The 26,756-nt window shown below is 40.8% G+C and overlaps 2 protein-coding genes across 2 annotated transcripts; one reads left to right on the top strand and one right to left on the bottom strand.

Moving 5' to 3' along the window:
• The first annotated feature begins 10,774 nt into the window (after positions 1 to 10,774).
• On the top strand, positions 10,775 to 12,022 carry LOC149277909 (E3 ubiquitin-protein ligase TRIM39-like). Its single transcript, XM_089502554.1, has one exon. It carries the CDS (start codon positions 10,775 to 10,777, stop codon positions 12,020 to 12,022), a length of 1,248 nt encoding a protein of 415 aa, XP_089358680.1.
• Positions 12,023 to 14,224: 2,202 nt separating this feature from the next.
• LOC149277908 (large ribosomal subunit protein uL4m-like) lies at positions 14,225 to 20,041 on the bottom strand. The gene is made up of 8 exons (XM_089502541.1): positions 19,975 to 20,041; positions 18,669 to 18,837; positions 17,984 to 18,035; positions 17,127 to 17,244; positions 16,923 to 17,029; positions 16,254 to 16,363; positions 15,376 to 15,449; positions 14,225 to 14,370 (listed from the first exon to the last, which is right to left on the bottom strand). Exons 1-8 carry the CDS (start codon positions 20,039 to 20,041, stop codon positions 14,225 to 14,227), a joined length of 843 nt encoding a protein of 280 aa, XP_089358667.1.
• Positions 20,042 to 26,756: the final 6,715 nt, after the last annotated feature.

Genomic DNA, 26,756 nt, shown 5'->3' with positions numbered 1-26,756 from the left:
AGAAAAGGGACAGGCAAGCTGTTTAGGGGGAAGAGGTGGCATAGTTAGGCTGTTTAGGGGGCAGAGATGGCACAGGCAGGCTGTTTCTGGGGCAGCCTAGCAACAAATATATGGCTTAGTATATAGTTATGGGGTTATGCTGCACTACCGTCAATGCCTGGCTCAGTGTGCACTAATGGGAGTTATGCTGTACCACCACCAATGTCTGGCTCAGTATAAGCTTATAAATTATTTTTTTCAGATTTCTAGTTTTTCCAGTTGACATACAGTTTACTAACTGTGAAATAAATATTCTTGCAACATTAACTTTTTTGTGGGTATTTATACATTTTAAAGTGTGTGTGTGGGGGGTGCCACATACAGCATCCTCCCCTGGTGCCAAATACTCTAGGTAACCCCCTGCTGTAGACCAACAAATGTTAAGAGGGTAAAAAAAAAGTGTAATCTATCCAATCTACTAAAATTTTGGAAACTTTTACAATTAAAGACTTAATTTCCCACAAGAAAAGTGTGATCTACTTGCTGGAATGCCGATGTAAACGGTGGTTTATTGCGAGAACCAGTAGACCCTATAATGCCCATAGTGTATCTACCTATTTTTAAAATCCACCACAGGGTATAATAAAGGGGGTGGAAGAACTGCAGAAAAGGGGGATGAATTACAGATTTTTGAACAAACAGGAGGGAATATGTGATCTGACCTCATTTTATTTGAATTGGATTAATGGAGAAAAAGATAGAGATCACTGCAGTATAATTTATTTGTCTAAATAATTTAATGCATAAATAATTGCTTGAGGGGTAATGTAGTTGAGAACTCTCCTCTTAAACTGAATATGTGTTACTTCATATGTATTACTTAACATAAGATACATAAAAAGGCGGAAGAGGATGGAGAGCTAAACTGCACCTGATGAAGCCGCTTTGATACAACGAAACACGTAATGCTGAGAACTCTCAAAAAAACTACCAGAAATGGGAAACAAAATACCAGAAATGGAAAAGAGCGGTTTGCTGTGCAAGTGTAGCGTTTGGAGTGTGGCTACATTAGCAGCTAAAGAACTCAAGTAACGGGACGTAAAATGAGGATAAAATGTGCAATACATGAGCTTTTACATCTTTTTAATTAATTTTATAGGTATCCCTCTACCTTATTTAATAAATAAGATTATACTTATCTGAGTGCTGAGCAGCGTGTCTGAGCGCATCAATTTATTTTTAAGTTTTAAATATTTTTGAAGGTTTTACACTAGTCTTGTGTGTTTATGTTTCATTATAGGGGCACACTGAATTATATTTAAGCCCTGTTGTATCTTCATGTTTTAAACTTCAAACTTTTCTTTCTTTCTTTCTGAAAAATAAATAAACAATAAAGAAATGTTGATTTGTAAATAGACATCTATAATATTTCTACCAATTTAACTAGGAAGCAGAAGCAAGAAGCAGAAGCGACCACATTAACTTCTTCTTCTTGTAGTGTTTCATTGGTTTGTAACATTAAACCTGTATGAATGTATTTAAAATGTTGTATTGATTTTATGAATATAGAACAATTTTTGTTTTAAAATGTATTAATTAAATTTTTATATATACCGGTATATATATATATATATGTATATATATATAGATAGATAGATAGATAGATAGATAGATAGATAGATAGATAGATAGATACCGGTATGTGGTTCTGTCATTTCAAGTATTCTGTTTTGAATAAGCACCCCCACCATTAATCATGTTAAAGTGATCTGTTTAGAAGGGCAGAGGTGGCACAGGCAGGCTGTTTAGGGGGCAGAGGTGGCACAGGCAGGCTGTTTAGAGGGCAGAGGTGGCAAAGGCAGGCTCTTTAGGGGGCAGAGGTGGCAAAGGCAGGCTGTTTAGAGGGGAAAATGTGGCAAAAGGTGGATAACATGATCTTCTGTATTTTCTACCTATATTTTAGTCTGTTTTACTCTATTCTATATCAAAATGACAGAATTCAATCATGTTTCCCTACCCTGCAATATGTCGTCTACTGTCACTTTCATGAAAATCAACATCTGTTGGATAAGTCTACTAAGCAGGTGGAGGCCCAATAATATGGCCTGTAGGAAATGTGTCTGGACTTGAGGAGCTCAAAGGCCTAAACATACTTATCCAGTATGCCCCCAAGCCTGTCCTTAGCAGTCATTGGGGCTTGAGCATCTTCCATAAGTGCCACTATACTATACATATAAGCCAAATTATTTTCACCATGCCCCAAAACTTTGAGAAAGAAGCTTACACTTTACAAGTTGTTAGCACGGTCTGCGAGGGTTCCCACATATGCAGAAACATCATTTTCAGCAGCTTTGGTGCCTGTTTGGGGAGCGATATATTTAGCTTGGGCACTGCCCTTCAGATGAGGTGGTCTCCTTGTAGTCATTATCTCAGCAATAACGGTGCTGACGGTCCAATCTCTGACCTCATAATGTGGTGACACTTGACACCATAATATTGAACTTTGCATTTTAAAGGCAAAGTTCCACTTAAAATAAGTGTGATCGATATTTTTTATTCCCCCCCTCAAAGATTTCAGCTTGTTTTGCAATTGAATTGTTCACGTTATAGGTCACATTATATATATATAGCCTGCAACAGTCAGGAATGTCATGTAATAAATTGTTTGCATGGGAATGATATCCCACATATGGGAAGGATCCGTTTCCTGCCGTTATTATGTAATAATCTGTCACTTTTGAAAGCTTTCCTCCCGGCCTGGTTCTGCGATGTTTATTTTCGCCCTTAAGTTTGTCTCAGTAGACTGATCCTGGAATATTGCCCAGCAGAGAAACTGCTCAATGGGGGAGGGGAAGAGTTGGAATATTAAAAGGATGTGCCAGCCATCGTACGCTCTTTAATGCACATAATATTCTTTATTGTGTACCCCCCCCAACAAATGCATGAGAGATCATATCCCCTACTGAGCATTTGCCCATTTTCCCACCCCACCTCCTAAGCTTGCAGTAGAGGCGTTCAGCCAAAGGCTGGTTGAAGAATGAATATCTAAAACACATTTTATCAACATTATAAACATTAGAAAAGTACATTTTCTCTTCACCCGGAAGAATGTTGGGAAATGTTGCTTTGGAATTCTATGAAGCTATGGAATGAAACGGCATCAGGCATACTTGATATTACCATATTTGCTCGATTATAAGACGATTATAATTAATCTGAATATTAATTTAGAAAAAAAAAAAGAAAAAGCCTGAATATAATCCTATAGGAAAAAAGTTTTACAAGTAAATATTAATTCATGTAGTATTTTTTCAGATTTAATAAAAGCTGATTGAGAAATTTTTTTTGTTTGTTTTTATTTCCTTTTATTTGCCAACCTGCCCCCCCCCAGTTATGCACATCTGCCCCCAGGCTTGCCACTCTGCCTCCCTGATGTGCCTTTAACCCCCTATATGCCACACTGCCTCCAAAAATGCCTTATACCCCCTTTATGCTACTCTGCCTCCAGAAATGCCTTATACCACTCTGGCATATAGGGGTTAAAAAGGCATATCATGAGACAGAGTGGCATATAGGGGGTAAAACGCATTTCTGGAGGCAGAGTGGCATATAGGGGGTTAAAAGGCATATCATGGGGCAGAGTGAATATAGGAGGGTATAAGGCAGTGGATGTGATCCACTGAATAAAATGGAACTTTTTCATCTAAAGTTTTTTGTAGTTTTGATTCCATTCTGTGTAATGTATTTCATTTATTAGGGCCGTTTAACACTTTTGCTTTCTGGCATTTTAATACAAATAATGTGATAAAAAGAATAGTTATTTGTATAGCAAATAGTGTGACTCGGGTATGTATTAGGGGTGCGTGTGGGTACAAGAGCTCGACCGCGAGATAAACTATATGGGGTCTGTTAGTTAGTGTAATTAAACTCATTTAATCAGTCCACTACTATCCTTAACATTAACCCTATAACTCTAAGCTAAGTTTGACCTTTTTTTCTTCCATCCATTGGTCTCAAATTCCCTATCGAACTTCTTCACAGTGTTTATTTCTCGTTTCCGTGGCCACCGGACGAATAATTGGAATTTGCGTAAATGAAAATGTTCGCCGACACAAACTTTTGTCTCCAAAGCCTTCCTTGGTAATAGACTCACTTAATTGTGCTAAATTGCAAAAAATTTATGAATTTATAAAAGCAAAAGCTTCTTTATTAAAGCACCCAGACTGGAATCGCGATGCAATGGAGTTAAAGAGCAGGGACGTGCAATCAGGCCTACAGCAGCACCCAACATATTAAATACGTCGCTGGCTGTCAATACATTTATTTAGTCTGCCTATCACAAAGAACTTGGACTCCGGGTCCATGCGCGGGCTTCGGATTAAAACACAGGGCAGAATCATAATTGTACGTTTTGTAAGAGCGGAAAAAATAATAATAAAAAGGAGGAAATCCTATGCTTCTTTATTGTTGCCAATACAATATGATTTGTGAAAAGTCTGCATCTCTGGCTAATTGGCAAGACTGGTTTCCTGATAAACTAATTTCTCTTTCCTGGCAAGAAAAACTTTTTTTTTTCCATAGATATAACGCAGCTATGTACTGATACCTTAAACTAAATCATCCTGATATATATTATACGTTAATTTCTGAACCCGGCTGCAGGTGTGAATGTTACCAGGAAGCCGTGCAGTTGTGTTTCTTCCTGGTGATGTCCACGTGTTCATATCACCGCGCATGCATCTGAGCCATTACTGCTGACTAATGAGTTTATTCACTGGACTCATTATATTGGAATCCTTCAGCTAGATAAATAGCTGATCAGCATTATATACTGAACTTTGCGTAGTTCAACATCAAAAAACTTTCTCTAATTTGATGACAACTTAAATATGGCTATTATATGCACTTTATTATTATTATTAGTAGTAGTAGTAGTCATTATTATTTTTCTCAATAAAACTGTCAATTCTTTATTTACATAATATATAAATAATTCTGTTAAATCTTTAAATTTCTCATGGAAAAATAGGACAACGCCAACAGTTCTATCAACATCATAAAAAAGGAAGATCAGTTCCAAGATTCTCTAAAACCTATAAGAGTTTGGTTTAAATCAAGGTCCATAAAGACATGGCCCTGACCTCAACCCCATCCAACACCTTTTGGGATGAAGCAGGGGCGTACCTAGAGTATTTGGCACCTGGGGCGGATCCTATATGTGGCACCCCACCACACACACTTTAAAACTGCATAGCTTCTATTGTTATATACTGGCGCAGACACTGAAGGTGGTACAGCATTACTGTTATCATTATATACTGAGGCAGACATTGACGGTGGTACAGCATAACACCTACCACTATATACTGAGGCAGACAATGGCGGTGGTACAGCATAACACCTATCACTATATACTGAGGCAGACATGACGGTGGTAAAGCATAACACCTATCACTATATACTGAGGCAGACATTGACGGTGACTGTGTCTCTTTTCTCCTTACAGCAGTCAGCTCCTTTTCCTCCTCTTCGCTCTTCTTCTGTCTTCTTCCGGTTCAGAGGGCACGGACGGCGGTGGATGCGGCTTCAGTGTTGCGCGCCGGGATCTGACAACAAACCCAGGCGCACAGCAGCAGTTGCTGCGCATCGCAAGGGAGCGGTATCGGAGGTCTTTAACAGACCTCCGGCTCCATTGAATGATTTTAAGCCGGTTAAAAGGAGATCCTTGATCTCCCCAACCGAGCCTGCTCCTCCAGCGGCGGATATATTTATTTTTATTATTTAATTTTGTTATTATTGTATACCTAAGGGGCTGCAATTCACCTGACAACCCCCTGGGGTTTCCTAGGTGGGGACTTGTAAGGGTGTTCTTAGTGTTAGTTTTTATGTATTATGTTTTTCGAGTATAAAATCCAAGAAGAAGTTTAACACTGGAAAGTGTCCAGAAACCAAAGTTTTGGATTGTTGACTTAACCCAAATGCATGATGGGAAATTAGCCTCTAATTTATTACTAAAAGTGCTGGTGAATTCTACTTAAGAATATTGTTTTCTAGCCGACTCTGTCATCTCACACGAGACAAAATCAGGAAACTCAAGGGCCCCCCCATTCCACCCCAACGGCAGATCGGGGTGTCCGAGAGTCGGTATCCCCAGTCGGGCCCTGGCTAATTTATTCACGAAACAACAGTGATAATATATTGGTGTAAGCGCTTCACTGATCAAAGAGAGAACCGAACAATAAAAATACATAAAAGACTCAAAAATGTAATGCATGTATAGAATAAAACATCATCAAATAAATGTATTGGTAAAATGATACTGCCGGTATTATTGTCCCATGATAATAAGGGCGAATGCTGTTGTGCACCCGACGCGTTTCGCCGTGGCGGCTTCTTCAGAGGTCACTAAGAAATCGCACTCGTCTCACTTGTGGATTGCGATCGGGGGAACTGCGTGGCGGAGAATCACGGGCGACGAGGGATGCCGCTGGCGGATTCCCCAACGTATTGATCGTAAACGAGGGGTAAGAGAGATCGCGGGGTACAGGTGGTAAGGAATTGGTGATTTTGCCACCGATGGGCAGAAGGATAAATGATTTTGATAACAAGATGCGGAACGTGAGGTTTACACCGGCTGCATCTGGCACCTTGTCTGCTTATCAAAAGAAAACAACAGGATATCCCCCGGGTTTTCTGTAACAAATTATAGTTTACCCTTTTTCTGGAATTCTGCAGGTGGCTCAGCTGCACTCCGGGGTCCCGGGGGAAAGCCCCAGGACGTTACCTTACCATAAGGCAAGTGATTACCTTTTCCATCTATTTACTATTTGATTTGAACTCCGCTCATCGGAGGACCTGTCTTTCACGGCGCTACCGGCTGGTAAAGTACAATTATTTTTCTTTATTATTTATATTGTTTATTTCGGAACAGAATATAGAACCTAGCGTCAATACGGACAGGTGGGGCTTTGGGTATCATGAGTACGGCGGATTGATTCTGGAAGAAAGTTAGGAGAACATTTTGGAGAACCGCACAAGGAGAGATTCTAGCCAATAACATAGAAAGCCAAATTCATCAGCATTTTGATATGTAAATTTAATGATGCTATAGAATATGAAAAGATTGTTTAAATACAATCCAGTTATATTTTAACGCAGTTTGTTCTATAAGTAAGATTTGTAGTAACATTGCCCCACAGAGTTTGGTTCTTAGTTAACGGGAAGCATGAATGTTGTGTAAAACAGCTTCAAGTTCTGTCTTAATTTTTTGACCAAATTGGGACAGTTGGCAAATATGTTAAAAAAATTTAATTTTTCAAATCAACATGACTGATATTATTTTATCATAATATTTAATATAAACGTGTTCAACATTCTCTATTATCTTTTAACGGCATACTTGTAAAAACTGAACACTTTAAAATCAATTCTTTTTCATAATTTGAATGAGCCGTCTGATCACCCTAATTCAAGGAAATTTGAAAAAAAAATCCCTGGTGCTTCCCATTGCCAATTGTCAAAGTGTTAGGGCCACAGTGGAAAGCAGGTCCCCAATCCTCTTCTTCTGGGGCTGCACAAATGCCCAAGTAATGTTTTAAAATATAGGGTTCGAGATTTAACACTTTCCGTGCCAACGATGTACATGGGACGAGCCCCATTGCCCAAAAAGTGAGAGAGAGAGAACCGACTACCAGGGACAAAGGGGCGGTGCCTAAAAATCAGGACTGTACCATGAAGACTGAGACACTTGGGATGTATGCAAAGCAGCCTGATTGGTGGATGATTTTTATTTATTTTGATCAATGCATACATAGGGCAGGAGGTCAGGGCATGTTTTTGATTTACAGGACATGTCTGTAAAAAAACAAAACAAAAAATAAAAAAATACTTGAGTATGATGCAATCACAGAGAAAGGCTATAACACAGCAAAAAATGGCAAAACAATTACAGTATTTACAACAGAACATAAACATAATTAAACAACAAGTGTTACCTCAGTTGAGTGCGGTTAGTCAAGTTAACCCTAAATTCGACTGATTTTTTAATGAATAGACCATATAGATATATATATATATATATATATATATATATACACACACCTTCGGTCATCAGTCTATAATATTTGGATTGGTTTGTGTTTAATAATTCTGCGACACGTAGCTCTGCTAGTATGTACTTGAGTATTTTTTTAGTTGAGGATGATAGGATTGGTTATCCTGAGCCTAGCTGCTTTACTATCTGTTGGCATTTATCCCAATTTCCTTTTTCTGTTCACCGTATTCTTTTATTTTCCTTTATGTTTTTCGTGGTCCAGCGTGTAACTCAGGTCTGCTGGGACGTATCAGATAATTTTGAAGTAACTTGTGAATGTCTGATATCCGAATACAAACAAGAGATCCTAACCGAACCTGCAATTCCCGGGTGAGCTAATGCCGGGTCTGACTTTATATATATATATATATATATATATGTTGTCTTTGGTTCCACCGGACTCTTATTGGTATTACATGAAATAAATTTTTTTTTATATTATTTGATTTTTATATTTTATGCTTTTTATTTTATCGGCTACATTGCCTTCATTAATGGCTCAGAGGTCTCAAGAGGGTCTGGATAGACCCTCTTAGAACTTTTTACTTTTGTTGGTTTTGAGTGGCGTCTTCTTGGTAAAGACATGATGCTTTACAAAACCTTCCTGGGGTTTTTCGGTGTTGCTGAACGCCCCCATATTGAATGACCCGGCCAGTGCTTTACCAGGAGACTCTGGGTCAAACCTAGAGAGTTCCCAGGTATGAGGATGATTATTATTATAGATTTTTGTTAAGACAAGAATTCCCTGGTTGTGATTTCATTTTTGGTCCGCATTTTTGGCCGAGTGAGAAGGAGGCGCCCACGTAATTACCAAAGCCCCATCGATGATAGACTGAAAATCTGCAGAAATATGTCTTATTTAGCCTATAGAGTAGTGTATTTTGGCCTGGTCCAACTAGGTCTATGGGGGCAATCCCAGCCCATCTGACACAGAACCGGGGGTAGATATTGGGGCTCCCCGGCGGGCTATTACTCCATAGGCCAGTTGGAATATTAGAGATCTCCCTTGTATCTGGTACATATAACAGAGAGCGCTGTGTCTGACCACCACAGCCTCCATTCTTACCGCAGACCCCAGACAAGATACATCTCTGAGCTTATATATATATATATATATCAAATATAATGTATATTTGTGTTCAATAATAAAAAAAACAAATGTTTTCAGGGCCATACAAATAAGGTCATCAAAAAAAATGACATATCTACACATTAACCCCTTCATGACACAGGATGTACTATCACCTTCTGGAATCCCTAACAGTTGAGGACACAGGATGTAATAATACTCCCTGCATTTAAATGCCTTCCAGCACCACACTCCCCCATTGGCGGGATGGCTTACATGCGATCGATTTTTATTTTTTTTTAAACCAATAACATCCACTAAAAACCTTCAATAGACAAAGACAATTTTAAGAAACATTGCATTTGTCTGTGTTCTCTTCCCCTTTCTGTCATGAGCCAGAGAGGGACTGGAAAACACTATAGAGTAAAAGAAAAGATACTTCAATGATTACAGTTATCATTTCAGCAGTATTAATACTATTTTTTACACTGAAGGTAAATTTTTTACCCTTAAGGATTTTTTTAAGTGTATTTTTTAATTATTTAATATTAAAAAAAGTATTTAAATAATATAATAATAGAATTATAAAATATTAGAATAATATAAACAATTTAAAATTAAATAATATTTAAAATAATAGATATAATATTAAATATATTTTGTTGAATGCTATAAAAAATGTTAGGAAGTATAACAACCCCTCTTTGATGTTAGGGCAAGAACCACGGGGATTTGCCCCAGCAGTCACACACACCTTCTCTCTCATTCACCACCTAATCTTTTTAAGGTTTACAGGAATACGGCTCCATTCTCCTTCTGTTCCAGTATATCTCACAGCTGTTTGCTTGGCTCTTTCTTAGATCCACTTAAAACTTCCATGGAGTTGAATATCTTTTAGATAGAACATTGGAGTCACTGTCTGACCGTTCACTCGCAGACACACACTTCATGTTTCTTTGAGTAGTGGGGAATATTAGGTTAAGATTGACCTCATCTGGAGACCTGTTCAGTGATCAGAAGAAAACAACAGAGCCATCCACTAATTACAGTTCTTATGCTGTATGTTAGTCTGGAGGTGGCTAAGGGAAATCTAACGACTTTACCTTATAACAAGGCAAGTCTTTTTTTTGTTTATTTTCATTACGTTGGAAAATATAAGTTGGACTTCGCAGTTCACCGTTGCTATCCTACGTTTTACCTTCTGGTTGGACATCCTGTTTTTTTTTTACATTACTATTGTCTGGTAAATTATCTTTGTTATTTAGAAGGAATCCAAATATTGCAAATGAAACTGATTTAAAAAAAATAATATGGACTCAGTGGTGAATTTGGAATATGTGGCATGTGACGAAGAAAAAAAACCATTAGGGAGAGCATTTTGGAGAAGAGAGAAAAAGAAGAGATCAAGATATATTTGAAATATAGTTTAATTTTAGTTTGAGGATAGTTCTTGCTTTTTTATCTGTCTTTTAAGTTTCAATTCTTATTTCTACATTCTCAGGGCAATGTCCATTGCCTTGATCTAAATATTACCTCTTACTTCCCAGGTTGCTTTGTCCATTCTCCGGAGCTGCCTCCAGGAACAGGCATCGGAATCAAGGCAAGTCTTGGTTATATATTCCTGTCCAACAAAAATGGAAAGTAGAGATTCAAAAGATTTCACAGCACCTGTAAAGAAATGCCACTATTGCGAGACATCTGCTGAAAAACTGTGCTTGGACTGTGAAGTGTTTCTCTGTGAAGAACATATGAGGGATCATAATCCATCAGGACAACACATCCTATCTGAAATCACAACCACCTTACGGAGCAGAAAGTGCCCCGTCCACAAGGAGGTCTTCAAATATCAGTGCTTAAAGGAGAAAGTTTATGTTTGTGCATCCTGTGGCTTGCAAGGAAACCACAGAGGACACCAACTGGAGCCACTAAGTGACATCTGCAAGGTTCTAACATCATCTCTTAGGGAAGTTGTGGTTGAGCTGACCACCAAGATAAATGAAAATGAAAAAATCATGGACAAAGAGAAGGAAAACAAGCGCAATGTCTGTACGAAAGCCGCCAGTTTGGGAGAACGAGTGACTGCTCTGTTTCAGAACATAAAGAGAGAGCTGGAAGATAAGGAGCAGAACATTCTGTGTGAGATTCAAAAACAAGTGGACCATGTAGGTCAACAAGTATCCGCGTCAAGCACGCAGAATGTACTGACAAAGGAAGAGTTTCGTCAACAAGCGGATGAGATTGAACGCTTATGCCTTAGCTCGGACCCGATCGCCATTTTAGAAAAAGGTCATGTATTAAAGGAGAAAGCTCAAGCATTAATAAGGGAAACTCAACCCATCTCAGCTGTCCCACCGCTGGATGAGATACTGATATCGGTGAGTTTGCAGTCTGCACTCCTCAAGCTGTTAAAGAGCATTCCAAATCTGCAAAAAAAACAAGCATTTCTGGTGCAAAATAAGTCTCACTTTGTGCTCCTGCCTCAAAATAACAACCAAGAGGATGATGATGATCTTCAGCTTTCCTCATTACTGGATGAAACATTAATCCTAGAGGCATCGGGAAGCAATGTTTTACGGCAAACGTTTAGTTCCACACCCTTCTCCCCAGGACAGCATTACTGGGAAATGAATACCAGTAAGTTACCGGGATGGTACGCCGGGGTCTCGTACTCAAGAAGCAATGAATGCACGTTAGGAGGTGACAGTAGCTCCTGGTGCCTACGTTTCTCTAAAATAGGTAAATACGCGTTTGTTCACAATGGTTATGAGAAGTTGGTGAGGGCAGATTCTCCTGTGGAGACTCTGGGGATATTCCTGCACAGCGATGCGGGGATCCTGTCCTTTTTTCAGGTGGCTGATGAGATAAACACCTGCACACCGTGAACGCCACCTTCACCGAGCCGCTGTACTCAGCCTTTTGCGTAGACAACATGGGCTGGATCAGAATGTAATGTTATCTGCCCATCATCACCCGAGCCTCCCATATCAGAGGGTGTGCCGCTCGTGTGCCGCTGGGTTATACATTTGGCCCTGCATGTTACTCGATATGAAATGCTTCTTAATAATAATTAATTCCTTATATGTTGTTTATCTTTTGGAAGAAATAATAGGAACAAAACTTTTGTCAAAGAAATACTAAAGCTTAATATTTAATTATTAAATGGTCGCTCAACCAAAAGCTGCCATGGACTAATGTGTGTGTATATATATATATATACACACACACACACACCTCTGCAGCAGGTGTATCCAGAAAGAGCATTATATTATTTTTATATATATTATATACTTACATTGATATATATCTGTCTAAATAATCTGACTAACTGTAATCCAGATTTGTTTCATGTAATAGCAGGAAGGTGTTATCCGCATTTACTTTACTATTTTATGAGTATAATGCTTAACTGAACAATACAAATACAAATATATTATACATAGATTGATATTAGTATTGCGGTCTTATATAATTATATACATATATATATGTACTAACATAGGGAGAACACCACAAACTACAATATTTACACATACTCAACTTAAGTGGCCATAAAGTTACTCCGAGCATAAACTAGACACACAGACCAAAAGAAATCCTAGAGTCGGCTATAGAAACAATGGCTGTTTGTTTATAGGCATTGCTGTGGAATTATATTTATTATACCCTATATACATTCTGAGCATGGCCTACTGATTGTTTTAAATGTAATCTGATAAAAGAAATCCTTAAAGAAACTGTTATTTCAATAGAATTAAACTTTAAGGGGAGAGAATGTGGGGGGCCCTGCCCAAAGGAGCTTACAATCTTTTACAGAACAGATAAAAGCTCCGTCGTTCGGGATGGAGCAGCCACACTAGTGTAAGTATTACAGGAAAAGGACAAGGAAAGGGGAGTTAAATGAATATGGGAGGAAGTTAGTGTTAAGGCGCAAGCTCATAGACGTCCCTAAAGAAGTGGGTCTTGAAGAATTTTTTGAAGGACTGAAGGCAGGGGAAAGACGGATAGGCTGGGGGAGGGCACTCCAGGGGATAGGGGCAGCGCATGACAAATCTAAAGTGTGCATGAGAGCTAGAAATCATCATCCGATCATGGGCGGAGTGACCCGTTACGAGTGTATTTGGAGATGAGCGATGAAATGTAAGTAGGGGAAAGGAAGAGTCAGGACTTTTAAATAAATAGGCACACATTGAAGAGGCCGACAGAAGGAAGGAGGAGAAGTCTGGCAGTGGCGTTCACGGTGGATTGTAGAGAGGTGAGATGGGTATGAGGGAGACCGGCTAAGACAGTTACAAAAAGCGAGGCAAGAGATAATGAGGGCATAGACAAGGGCCTTAGTGGCATCCTGTGTTAGGAAGGAACGGATGCGGGAATGTTTTTGTAAGATGAAGGCGCAGTTTTTTGAGACAGACTGAAGGTGGGAAGTGAACAGTAGGTCAGAGTCAAGGATGACACCAGCTTGAGGGGATTGAGAGATGATAGCACCATTGACATTGAGGAAAACCGATGGGGGAACGTTAGCATCGGAAAGAGAGAAGATGGGAAGTTCCGTTGTGGAGAGATTGAGTTTTAGGAATCGTGCAGACATCCAGTTAGAGACAGAGGCAAAGCAGTTACACGATCTAAGAGACAGGGAGAGAGATCAGGAGGGGAGAGGTAGATCTGGGTGTCATTGGTATTCAGGTGGTATTGAAAGCCAAAGGATGAGATTAGTTTGTCAAGTGAGGTAAAGAGGGAACAAAAGGTGTTCTAGAACTGAGCCTTGGGGTACCCCGACAGAGGGGGGGGTGTTACTGGAGAGATCAAAAAGGTACGATGTGAACCAGGATAGAGCTGTGTCACGCAGACCAAGACCGTGAAGAGTTTGAAGGAGAAGAGGATGGTCCGCAGTGTCAAAGTACCCAATAAACTCAACAAATAACATGAAAATTCCCCACGTATTAACTCCCTTCAATGCCGTAGTTTTAAGACATCATAACATGTTGAGATTTAATATTTCTTTATTATATACAAAATGGGAAAAAGGGTGAATTTCTGCAAATGTCGGGAAGCCAACTATAATCTACCCCCCAAACCCCAAGCTCTCTTCAAGGGAAGTCGCTGTACGGTAAGTGGAAGGGATAAAGCATCGCGTAACGGGAATCGTGCCACAGTAACTTCTCTTCGAGGAAATCCACGGCGCTGACGGTTAACAGTACGGTATCGTGTTTCAACATGCTGTAAACATTCAAGCCTGGAAAGGAGAAAGAATCAGATTAACAAGTTTGGTTTTATTTAGCTATTAACCCTCTTAAATCAATGACATATTTAAAAATCAAAATAACATCAAACAGAACTAATACTGGCTTTTTTTATTATTATTATTATTTTTTTTTTTAACTATATATAACTTGTATGTATATAAAAAGCTAAATGGAACTCACTATGCTTTGAGTCCAAGTTTTAAATTCAGAAGAATAAGTCAGAAGACAAAAAATAAAAAACAAACAGCAGAGGTCAGATGAACGATAATAATAATTTAATTTTTTCAATACCAGTGCAAAGAATTTTTTTTTTTTTTTTTTTTTTTTTTTTTTTTTTAGACACCCCATATACATAAAACTTTCCATTTATTAACACTGATACAATCGCTGAAACAGATTAGAAGGGGTTTTGTCCATATCTGTCAGTTTTACAGAGCGTGCTCAAACCAGGAAACTTGGCGACGGCCAGAAACATTGTTTGCCTGGAGCACTAGAGTCCCTAGGACTGGTCTAACAAGCTCATACCAACTGAGAGACGCTTGGATGGGAAATAAGATAAAACCTGAGTGCATGAGCTATACAAGTTACCCAAAGAAATACGAGTGCTCAAAGGGGCAGCTATGTTGCCTTATACACAGTGCTAATGTATAGAATGTCAGTTACTCCTACTGTATGGCCTCATTGACACTTGGCACTTTCTGGCTTGGCATCACAAAAGAAAACAAACCTCTTATAGTTGCATATAGTCTCAGCAGTGTATAGGGGAGTGATATTCCAAACTGGTTACAGTTAGAACAGAATAAATATATTTATATATATATCAGAAAGAGTATGAGCTATACATATGAAAGCAAATCTCCTTGTAAAATGCATGGATCAATTTATGGACACACCAGCCTCAAACAGTGTTGAGGTGACACATTATGACCCTATATCCCAGCTGAATTAAATCCTAAAGAATATGTTTTGGGGAACAACGCAAATGAAGCTCTTACCGACGGCTGGAATTAAATTAATTTTCTTTAAATTGCTGGTAGAATTCAGAATGTTTTCTGGCATTTCTTCATGCCTAAAAAAAAAAAAAAAAATGCAAATGATCAAATTGTTAAAGAGATGGATTAAAACAAATGCAGCAATAATTCATAGCGGAGGAGGGCGTTATATAGGATAGGGGCAGCACTTGAGAAAACTTGCAGTCCCTGCATAACAGCTAGAAATTAGCAGACAGATCATAGGATGAGCGAAGAGATGTAAGTAGGGGAAGCACTTTGAAGATAATGCAGCAATAATTCATAATAAAAATAAATATTACACACATATATAAAAACAAAAACAGGAAAGAAAGTGGGGCTAGTGTATTGTTTCCCATATCCTACTATATGGGACAAGGCATGCTTGAGATCACCCACATAATGTGGTTTTATACAACTAAAATCAGGTTGAGGCAGGTTAAAACATTTGATGTTGCCAATTTAACAAAGCTTTATGCAGGACCGACCCCAGCGAGCTGGTCCTGCACGATGCATAAATCATTCTTTAAAGAAATGCATGCTCGTCTTGACTAGGCAATGAGCAGGGCCAACAGTGTCTTGTTAGAGGAACATGCTATTACGCCTTCCTGGTAACAGGAATGACCCCGGCTGCATCTATCTGCTAGACAGGGGGTGCCTGTGAATGAAAAGTGGTTGACCCCCAAAACACTATTTTTTATTTTTGCAGCACTGTGTTTATGGTTACAGCTTAGTGTTAGAACAAGGAACGCACGATGAATTTGGAGCTCGTTTTGAATATTGCGGTTAACGTTTTTGAAGGATGGCGCTTTCTGGAAAGTAGAGCAGGTAATTATATGAATGCGGTTTCTTACTCTACTTACGCATCAACAATCAGAACAGACTCTCCCCAGTGCCGCTGGTTAACCAAATCAACCAGATACTCAGGATCCGCAGAGGAAATCTCCAGTGAGTCAATTACATGAAGATCATCCTGAAAGGTGACATTTTGGATTATTGTATACAGCACCTACACTATCACGGTGTGGAAAAAACACACAGTTCTAAAGGGACATCACAAAAAATAACAACAAAGCATTACAAAAAGTTACTTATATTATATTGATTTTCACAAACAAGCCATACAATGTATGTGCATGGTCCTCATGTATCCAAAAAATATATATATGGGGGGGGGGGTAGACATATGAGACACTAAAGACACTATGCACTAGCACAGGGGTTCTCAAACTGCGGCCCTCCAGCTGCTGCAGGACTACATCTCCCATACTCCTCAGCCAGCCCCTTAGCTGAAGGAGCATTATGGGAGATGTAGTCCTGCAGCAGCTGGAGGGCCGCAGTTTGAGAACCCCTGCACTAGCATATATAAAAAATATAAGATCACTGCCCCAAACAAAAATGTTTCCATGGCAATGAGTTAGTTAAAAACAAGTAGAAACAGTGCCTCATTTACAAGCAGCTGTGATTCCCTGGTTTTTAGACGGAAAACAAAAAAGCCTCCCCAAAGTTCAGTTACAATGCATTCTGGGTACCTGAGCTAGCTTTGTGGTCAATGCCATCTTCAGTCCTAGCACCCGAACCTTCATGGGTAGCATATAGTAGTAGCTGGTAGGGCCTCTGGGACCATGAGATACACCACCTACGGCAAAAAGGTATTAAACCATAGATGCATTCTTCTGTTTACAAACCACTCATACATCTTCGTACGGAGGGATTTCATGTTAAAGGAACCTCACCTCCCTTCCATAGCGGCGACCTGATGCTGCCCTGACGGGCACGACCGCTACCCTTCTGTTGCCAGGGTTTCCTCCCTCCACCCCTGACTTCTGCCCTTGTCTTCACCTTGGCATAACTCTAAAGGGAGACAAAATGTTATTAACACATACGCAGGCTGTCACGAGGGCAGAGGACACAAGCCCGACACTCCAGATTACAACCCTACTACGGATGAAAAAATCAAGGATAACAGAATATTTATGCATTTGGCCTTTATTAATTAAAGCTGTGTGTAGTGTATGTTCTGTGGATGCTTTATATGGAGTAGTGGATTCCTTCTTTGTTATTTATTCTTTAGCCCTCTACTGGGGAGATGATGAAGGAAAGTCCTGAGAAGATTTTTAAATGACAATTAATATCCTTGAGTGTAGTTTCTTGCTGAAAAGCAAACCCCCCCCCCATTTATTTATTAAAAGGTCATTGCTCCGGAGTTAATTCTAACTGCTCAAGGAATATTGTTTGTTCCTTGAAATCTGGGATAGATATATGCCTTTTTTCAACCCGATGACTTAGCTATGTATGGTATCTGTGTCCATTCATAAAAGGGTAAGCTCTATGCTGTAAATCTCTCATCAAATAAGCCCCTTGCCTAAAATCTGTGTCCATACCTGGGAACTCTCTGGATTTAGGAGGCTCCGTGTGAAGCGGCACTTCTCCAGGTCACTGTAGGATTTCCTACCCACATCCCGCAAAGGGGCTCCAGGTAGCCAGAGCCAGAGAGTTCCCAGGTATGTCTATGGCCATGTCTATGAATTGGGGTGTAGGATTTTCGACCTGCAATTCTGAGCAAGGTATATACAAAGAGCGCAATACTTACAATCCGTTTGAAGTTTTTCTGCCATGTTATGACTTGATGTAGAACATCAATCCTGGAGATTACAAGAGATGCAATTCACCATAAAATATCACTCGGTCACATCACTGCATCATTGATCCGGCTACCCGATTCCTTACAGATTTATTGAGCGTTGCTACCATCACTCTTCACCCACATCTGACCTAGTCATTATGGTGGCTGGCTACGCATGAGCCATAGCTCACCATATCCGAGTAGCTGATAGATAACAGAGAGACGGAAAACTGATGATAATCTAATGAATGATTACTGGTGAGAGTGATTGGCGTTACCATCTAGCTAACATAGAACACAGAAACATAGAATTTGATGCCGGTTAAGAATCATTCAGCCCATCTAGTCTGCCTGTTGACTCTTGATTTAAAGACTTAGACATTAATCATCCCTTGGTCTTAACATTTCATCACTATATTACCCTCTGCCACTGGATGGATGTTCCACTTAACCACTACCCTCATCCACATGACATCCACTCAGATCATATAGCCATAAAAAGTGATGGGTTTCATCATCAATCCACTACTTTATTGTTTAGCTCCTACCTGCCCATCTATATTATATGGACATATGAAGTGATGGGAATTATCATCTGGCCCCAGCCCCCAGCTGACCACCTATGCTATACAGCCATGCGGAGACACCAGACCTGGGAGGTACTGCAAACACATCTGGATGCAGATGGACCAGTCCTGGCTTTTGATCTTCCAGAGGTTTCAGGGACTCCAGCCAAACTGGTTTAGGAGATAGATGGGAAGAGACAGGGATGCTGCATTTTCGAACAACAGGTTGAGACAGATCTACCGGAGGCCGCTGGACTGAAGGGACAGGAGAAACATACAGTGAGCGTAACGCAGTCTTTTGTAATAAGTTATTATACAGTGGAAAATGCGGTCAAAATACTAGGGATCTAAGAAAGAAAAATAAAAAGACTTCCACCGGTCAAGCAATCCTATGTTACTTATTCACCGCTTAACACACACAAAGTGCTACAAATAAATAAAACCAGTAGCGGATTTCAAACAAATATAGAAAGTGACATCATAGAGACTTCATGGCATTATGGAAGTTGCAGGCACATGCAAAAAAAATAAAAAATAATATTAAATAATAAAATAATAAAGTTGCACATACTTTTTGTAGGGCCATCCTTTAAATTGGGAGGAAGAATGAGGTTAGGGGGGATGGCTGATTCAGAGGACAGTGAAGAGAGTAGCTGTAAAGAACAAAAAGGCTAATGTTACAATTAACAATCATTTATGCTTTTAAAGTAATTAGCGACAAGCACCACAATATGCGCTAATCAAGAAAAAAAATGGTACCCTTTGTATACTTAATTGGCATAGAATGTTGTAAAGAGAGTGATTTTATTTAATTCCTCGGTTACATAGACGTAACTTGATTACCCTTCTCCCCGGTAAATGGTTTAAGCTAAAAAGCAAGATCTCCATCGGTTGTATGATTTTTTTTTAGGAGTGTGATCATTGTCAATAGACAGTTTTAGGCCTTAAAACAATGGGTTACAAAAGAGGGCCAGGGGAATAGGGGATCCTAACCGGGATATTATATTAGGGAAACCTAATATTCGCTTTCTAACAGGTACTGCTTTGAAAGGTGCAGTAATACAATTTATGGCACAAAAGCATCAATCATATAAAATTACTGACTTATTTCTGCCAACATTACACTGAAACAAGCAGCATACTCCGAAACCCCTTCATATTTAGGACTAGATCTCGAGTATTGAATAAGCCACCGTTACTGTCATAAACCCATAACTTCTATTCACAAAGGCCATTCACACACGGATAACTGAGTTTATCCGGATTCACTCACCCTTATCCCAGTTCCCCTCCCGCACGTTAAAAGAAGTCCCCTTAACATCATCCTTAATTCCGCTACATGGAAGGTCAGTACGCAGCACGCAAGTTACTGTTCCGGCGCGCAGGAATTACGTAGCAACGCGCCGATGCGCCTTCTGCCCACAGTCCTGACGATCAAGCCCTGTAGCATGATGCGCATGCGCGGAGGCACTTTTCGTTGTTTTTGACGGCGAGGGACTGGCCGACTGTCTTATAATTCCTGTATGGGGACAATCAGGGAGCAGGGGGTGGATTTATTGTTCCCGTGAATCGGATAAAATCGATATTTAAAACGTGTGGATAACATAGACGGTTTTAAACTTAATTTTGTAACATTTGCCAAGGGAGGTTAATATATTGTGAAGTCAATCACCTGTATTCAAGGAGGGATTTCAGTGAAAAAAACACTAACGGCTATGTATGTAAATATGTCCCCTGTGTGGCTGACAGGTGTGATTTATTTCACAAAGATACTGAAGAAATGGCGACAGGTGGTGGTTCTTAATATAGGGCCACGAAGTTGTCGCACCCCCCCCCCCGGGGACGTGTAGCTGTTTCACTTTCTCCCTGGTAAAGCCGATGAAGGGCCTGATCGTGGCCCCTGTCTGCAAGGAGAGGGACCGCTGAAGTCTTAACGGGGACGCGGGAGCCAAAACATCAACCCACGTTTCCCACCAAAAAGCTGTGTCTTCTGGGGCTCCGGTGCGACATTTTCAGCGCGTGCCCTTCAACTCAATCAAGCAGTTAAAAAAAAATGAATGAAAAAATATGAAGGAGCGATGCGAACCCCCCCAAAAGAAAGTACTGATACGGCCCCCGCCTATGGCTGGTATTATAAGAATGACGCCGTCACCCAGCGGCTATAGCACAGGCAGGTGTGGAAGAGTAAAAGTGCAAAGGAAGGGTCTGCGGATCAAATGGACTGCAGTGAGTGCAGAGCGTGACCCGTCCAATGTGCCCCCAGCCTTAAGGCCGGAGGGCCAAGCTTCCCCTATATCACAGGAGCTCAGTTGATCTTAGCCAAAAGGTCGGGAAGCGTGACATCAGGGGCGTAACTAGACGCCTCAGGGCCCGGGTGCGAGCCCCCTCACCCCCCCAAAAAAAACATGATTTTTACCCAACAATTTTTTTTCAACTAATTCAGCAAATTCAATTTACATATTGAATCATATCTGTAAAAAAATCAAAGAAAAAGGGGCGCATGTACAAAGGGGCATAATCCAGGGGTGTCCAAGTTTTTTCTGCAGTGGGCCACTTCATCAGAATTGTATACGTGCGCGGGCCGCACTCATTTTTCACTGTGACAAAAAATATGGCCTTTAATAAAATATGCAGATTAAAATAAAGTAAAATGACACAAAACCTTTACTCTTCCTCTCACTGATTTCTGGGCCTTGAAAGTTTTGCGACTACAAATTCAGGATTCCCTAGATTTATTCTAGGGATGAACTAAAATGAAAATTCTGGACCAAAACATTCAGGGTTCACTTAGCCAAAACCGAAAATGACCCCCACCTTTAAAAATAATAACAAAAACTCACATGTTTAATAAAAGTAGGTAACACACAATTGGACAAAATTAGCAATATGACTTGGCATGATAGGAGTGTGATTGCTAACAGCAATACTCCTATCATACCCAGGCAACCAGTAAAGGCTGGTACCTAGGCATGATGGGACTGTGCTCGCTGTGATTGCTGTTAGCAATCACACTCCTATCATGCCAAGTCAGCCAGTATATGCTGAAACCTGGCTAGCTGCCCCCCTTGTGTATTGATGCTGCCAGCAGTATGGGGTCTGCACATCACTTACAGCCACCCTGTACCAGCGTGTATTGGCTGACTTGGCATGATAGGAGTGTGATTGCTAACAGTAGTCACAGTCACATCATGCCTAGGTTCCAGCACTTACACATCCATCCAGTAAATGCTGTAACCTAGGCATGATGGGACTGTGATTGCTGTTAGCAATCACACTCCTATCATGCCAAGTCAGCCAATACACGCTGGTACAGGGTGGCTGTAAGTGATGTGCAGACCCCATACTGCTGGCAGCATCAATACACAAGGGGGGCAGCTAGCCAGGTTTCAGCATGTACTGGCTGACTTGGCATGATAGGAGTGTGATTGCTAACAGCAATCACAGTCCCATCATGCCTAGGTTCCAGCACTTACACATCCATCCAGTAAATGCTGGAACCTAGGCATGATGGGACTGTGATTGCTGTTAGCAATCACACTCCTATCATGCCAGGTCAGCCAGTACATGCTTGTACAGGGTGGCTGTAAGTGCAGACCCCATACTGCTGGCAGCATCACTACACAAGGGGGGCAGCTGGTCAGGTTTCAGCATGTACTAGCTGACTTGGCATGATAGGAGTGTGATTGCTAACAGCAATCACAGTCCCATCATGCCTAGGTTCCAGCACTTACACATCCATGCTATCACACACACACACACACACTCATTTATTCATATAATCATTCATTCACAGATTCATTCTCTCAATCACACACACTCATTCAAACACCCTCCCCACCCCCTTACCTGCACTGCAGCTCCACGATGCCGCTCACAGACTTCAGCAGGGGGCGCTGCCTCCCTCTGCCTTCTCTGCTAAAGCACAAAGGAAGTAGGATGTCACGTGAACTCCGCTTCCTCTGTGCAGTCCAGAAGACCCTCCCACAAGTAAGTAGCAGGGCTTGAAGTGCGGCTCGCGTAAGATCGGTTGCCCTGGCTGCCAATCTTACGCGGGCCGCACCTCGAGGTCTCGCGGGCCGCATTTGGCCCGCGGGCCGCATGTTGGACGCCCCTGCCTTATTTTAAAAAAAAAAAAAACGGAAAAAAGATTTCGGGCGGCCCCTTGGCTTGGGCCCCCCTGCGACCCCGGTAGTTACGCTACTGCGTGACATCATCTTGGACATTTAGATGCCTGATAATGTACTTCATTCACGCGGTTTTTCTGCCGTTTCTATACACATTATTGTGACTTTTATGTAGAGCCCTCCGATACCCTCATACCTAGCAAACATTACGAGCTCCTCTGCGTGTTTATACATCCCACATGCTGCAGGGGGGGTACTTGTCCTGTGCAAAAAAGCGTGACACGTGTGTCATGGAAGAAGTGGCATTGAAGCCGAATCATTAATATAGCCATAGGCTGTGTTACTTAGTAGCACACGGCCATTCACAAGATTGGGGCCACTTAGCTGTTTTCATGGAAAACAAGGAAATGTCTAGCCGTAACATAATCACAAAATGGTTTTCTAACGATCAATTAGGCTTTTAAACTTGGGTCAGCGAGCACAACGTGTCGCTGGAATACAGGAGTGATGGGAGTGATAAAGGAGTGATGGGAGTGATAAAGGAGTGAGGGGAGTGATAAGGGCCATTGGAACACAGGAGTGATGGGTGTGGTAATATGTCACCCGAACACAGGAGTGATGGGAGTGATAAAGCAGTCCATTGGAACACAGGAGTGATGGGAGTGATAAAGGGTCTCTGTATGCCTATGAAGAGATTCCATTAAATGGCAACAGTTTCCAGCTACAATAATCATTTTCTACATTAACCCCATCTGCGCTGTATTCTTAGTGGGCAAATTTTGCTTTTCTTTTAAAAACAAGAGTTTGGGGTAAGTCACCCCAAACTTTTGAACAGTAATGTATTTTACTTAAGTGACAAGGATGTGGTTGCCCCCAAGGGGGCCCTGGGGCACTCTGACTTCCCGGCATCATGAGAGGGGGGGGAGGAGATACAAACTTTTTGTGGTACAGACAGACATAACTCCAGCATACTTGAAGATTCTATCTTTAAGAAACAAAAAGGAATCCAAGGCCAGGAATGGGTTAACAAGGGTCATCATAATATAGCATGCAGGTAGTCTCTTTGGTGCATAGGGGTGTTTAGTTGTAATCTGGTTTTTTTCAGCTGAAGTTTGACTTTTTTTCAACAGTTCTGTCTAGGACCACAAGCGTCTAATATAAGATATCTCCTTTCTGTGCTCCTTCTATGTGCGTGTAGTTCACTCCCTTGCGGTGAGTTCTATTGAGGGTTGGATGGGGCTGGTCAGAATAGCTTAAAATCAAACAACTTACGTGGCAATTTTTTGTGGGCGAGTTTACTGGGCATTGACTGCGCTCATCAAACTAACTACACATATACCGAAAGTTCCCTTCCTGTCTGCGCCCAGACAGAAGAGGAGATTGAATCAAGTTACCCTGCAGAGCTTACATTCCAGTATACACGGTCACAACATGGGGGGCTATTAAAAAAAAAAGTCGGCTTATATTCTAAACAAAAAAGTGAAATAGATAAAATGTATTTTTTTTTTGTGAAACACCATGGTTCGAGGATTTGAAATGACGCAGGAATTGGTTGATTTATTCGTTTTCCTGCAAACTGATTGGGTCATGTCTTCTCGCCCTAAATTAAACGCTGTTTACGAGCGCAGAGACAAGTAGCCTTTTCCTCACTCTCAGGATGAGCTGGACCGCTGACTCCTCTGTGTATGCAATGTCTGGTTCTCTTTCTCTATTCTGAGATTTATTTCCATTAACCATTTAATTTCCTAAGAAAGCACAGACTCATTTTGGCCAAGAATGGGGTATTACGGGGTGATTGTAGCCAAATGGTTCTAATAACAATTAAAGGCACTCGATCTGCCCCTGTCTCTTACTTATTCATTCACCTCTCATACGAGAAGGGCTGACCCAGCCCCGTATAATGTATAATTCAATGAGTGGGGAGACTGAATAAATGTACACAGGCCAAGCTTTTCCTGCACCAGAAGCTCCATGGGGTTGGACGTTCATGGTGTTTAGTAAAACGGAATAGTTGAAAGCACAGCTCTCCCTTTAGTGAATAGACTTCTGTCTCCTGAAGAGTCGTGATATTCGAAAGGACCATAGTTTGAACGGTTTGGTTGTCAGCGAGTCACTACGATAGAATCTCCAGAATGGGTTATTAAAGAGTTTATATTTGTGGAGCTTCAGCTAGCCCATTATACCCCTAAGTATTTTTTTAATCACTATAAAGGGCTGTGGCAAATTTGGCTTTAACCCCTTCATGACAAAGCCCGTACATGTGCGGGCTCACAATGCATTGTTTTTTATGGGTTTAAGGACAACACATTGTCCTTAAGGGGTTAAAAACAATAAACGCATTGTGTATAATATTGTAGGTTAGCATAATCAATATAAAGGCAACGTTCTTATAATTTTCAAAAAGTGCTGGGGGTTATATTACTGTATACAGCACTGGGTGGTTATTACTGTATACAGCACTGGGTGGTTATTATTACTGTATACAGCACTGGGTGGTTATTACTGTATACAGCGCTAGGGGTTATTACTGTATACAGCACTGGGTGGTTATTACTGTATACAGCACTGGGTGGTTATTACTGTATACAGCACTGGGTGGTTATTACTGTATAGAGCGCTGGGGGTTATATTACTGTATACAGCACTGGGTGGTTATTACTGTATACAGCACTGGGTGGTTGTTACTGTATACAGCACTGGGTGGTTATTACTGTATACAGCGCTAGGGGTTATTACTGTATACAGCGCTGGGGGTTATATCACTGTATACAGTGCTGGGGGTTATATTACTGTATACAGCACTGGGTGGTTATTACTGTATACAGCACTGGGTGGTTATTACTGTATACAGCACTGGGTGGTTATTATTACTGTATACAGCACTGGGTGGTTATTACTGTATACAGCGCTAGGGGTTATTACTGTATACAGCACTGGGTGGTTATTACTGTATACAGCACTGGGTGGTTATTACTGTATACAGCACTGGGTGGTTATTACTGTATAGAGCGCTGGGGGTTATATTACTGTATACAGCACTGGGTGGTTATTACTGTATACAGCACTGGGTGGTTATTACTGTATACAGCACTGGGTGGTTATTACTGTATACAGCGCTAGGGGTTATTACTGTATACAGCGCTGGGGGTTATATTACTGTATACAGCACTGGGTGGTTATTACTGTATACAGCACTGGGTGGTTATTATTACTGTATACAGCACTGGGTGGTTATTACTGTATACAGCGCTAGGGGTTATTACTGTATACAGCACTGGGTGGTTATTACTGTATACAGCACTGGGCGGTTATTACTGTATACAGCACTGGGTGGTTATCACTGTATACAGCACTGGGGGGTTTATGCTCAAGGAGAAAACATTTTTTAACTACCTTAAGCTGAGTCCTGTGACCCGACATGACCGAGCTAGGATATCAAATCACTTTTGACCAAAAATAAATAAATTTACTTAATACAGAGATAAAGTGAAATTCAAGATTGTTTTTCAATGCTTCGGCCCTTTAAGTCCAATGGAATCGGAGGTAACTTTCTGAGACGTTCACACATCTGGTCTCCCCTATTAACGAATGGACAGGACAAAAAAAATGAGAGCTTCAAAGTTTTAGCTCAGTGTCTGCAACCGTTTATAGAGAAATACAGTTCCCAGCTCAGGAAGCATCTGCTCTCCACATGGAATGGGGGTAAAGATGTCATGTACTCTGTGCATCCTGGGTTCCCATGATACTGTTTGTGGCCTATCTAGAAGGATCGAGTGTGTTCGGCCAGGAAAGGGTTTACTTTCTCTTGCAGTTAAAAACAATTTTGCCTGCCAGGTCCCATCACAAAGGAGGTTAAGTCTGCTTTAAAGGGGTGGGTGGAATAAAAGGAGAGAGAGAGAGATGAACAGATGAAAATGTAATTGAGAGCAGAGACAGAACAGATCCCACTAGTATGACTGTGGGCTGTTTTGCTGAGAGCCCTGGGGGGATAGGAGGGGTGTAAAGATTTGGCATCCCACCAAAACAATTTCCTCTGAACTGTGTGACTTC

This window comes from Sceloporus occidentalis, unplaced genomic scaffold (genome assembly GCF_023333645.1).
Source record: "Sceloporus occidentalis isolate IW3139 unplaced genomic scaffold, rSceOcc1.0.p SCAF_205, whole genome shotgun sequence".
In the NCBI taxonomy this organism is placed as follows: domain Eukaryota; kingdom Metazoa; phylum Chordata; class Lepidosauria; order Squamata; family Phrynosomatidae; genus Sceloporus; species Sceloporus occidentalis.
This window is presented reverse-complemented; position numbering and strand designations above follow the sequence as displayed.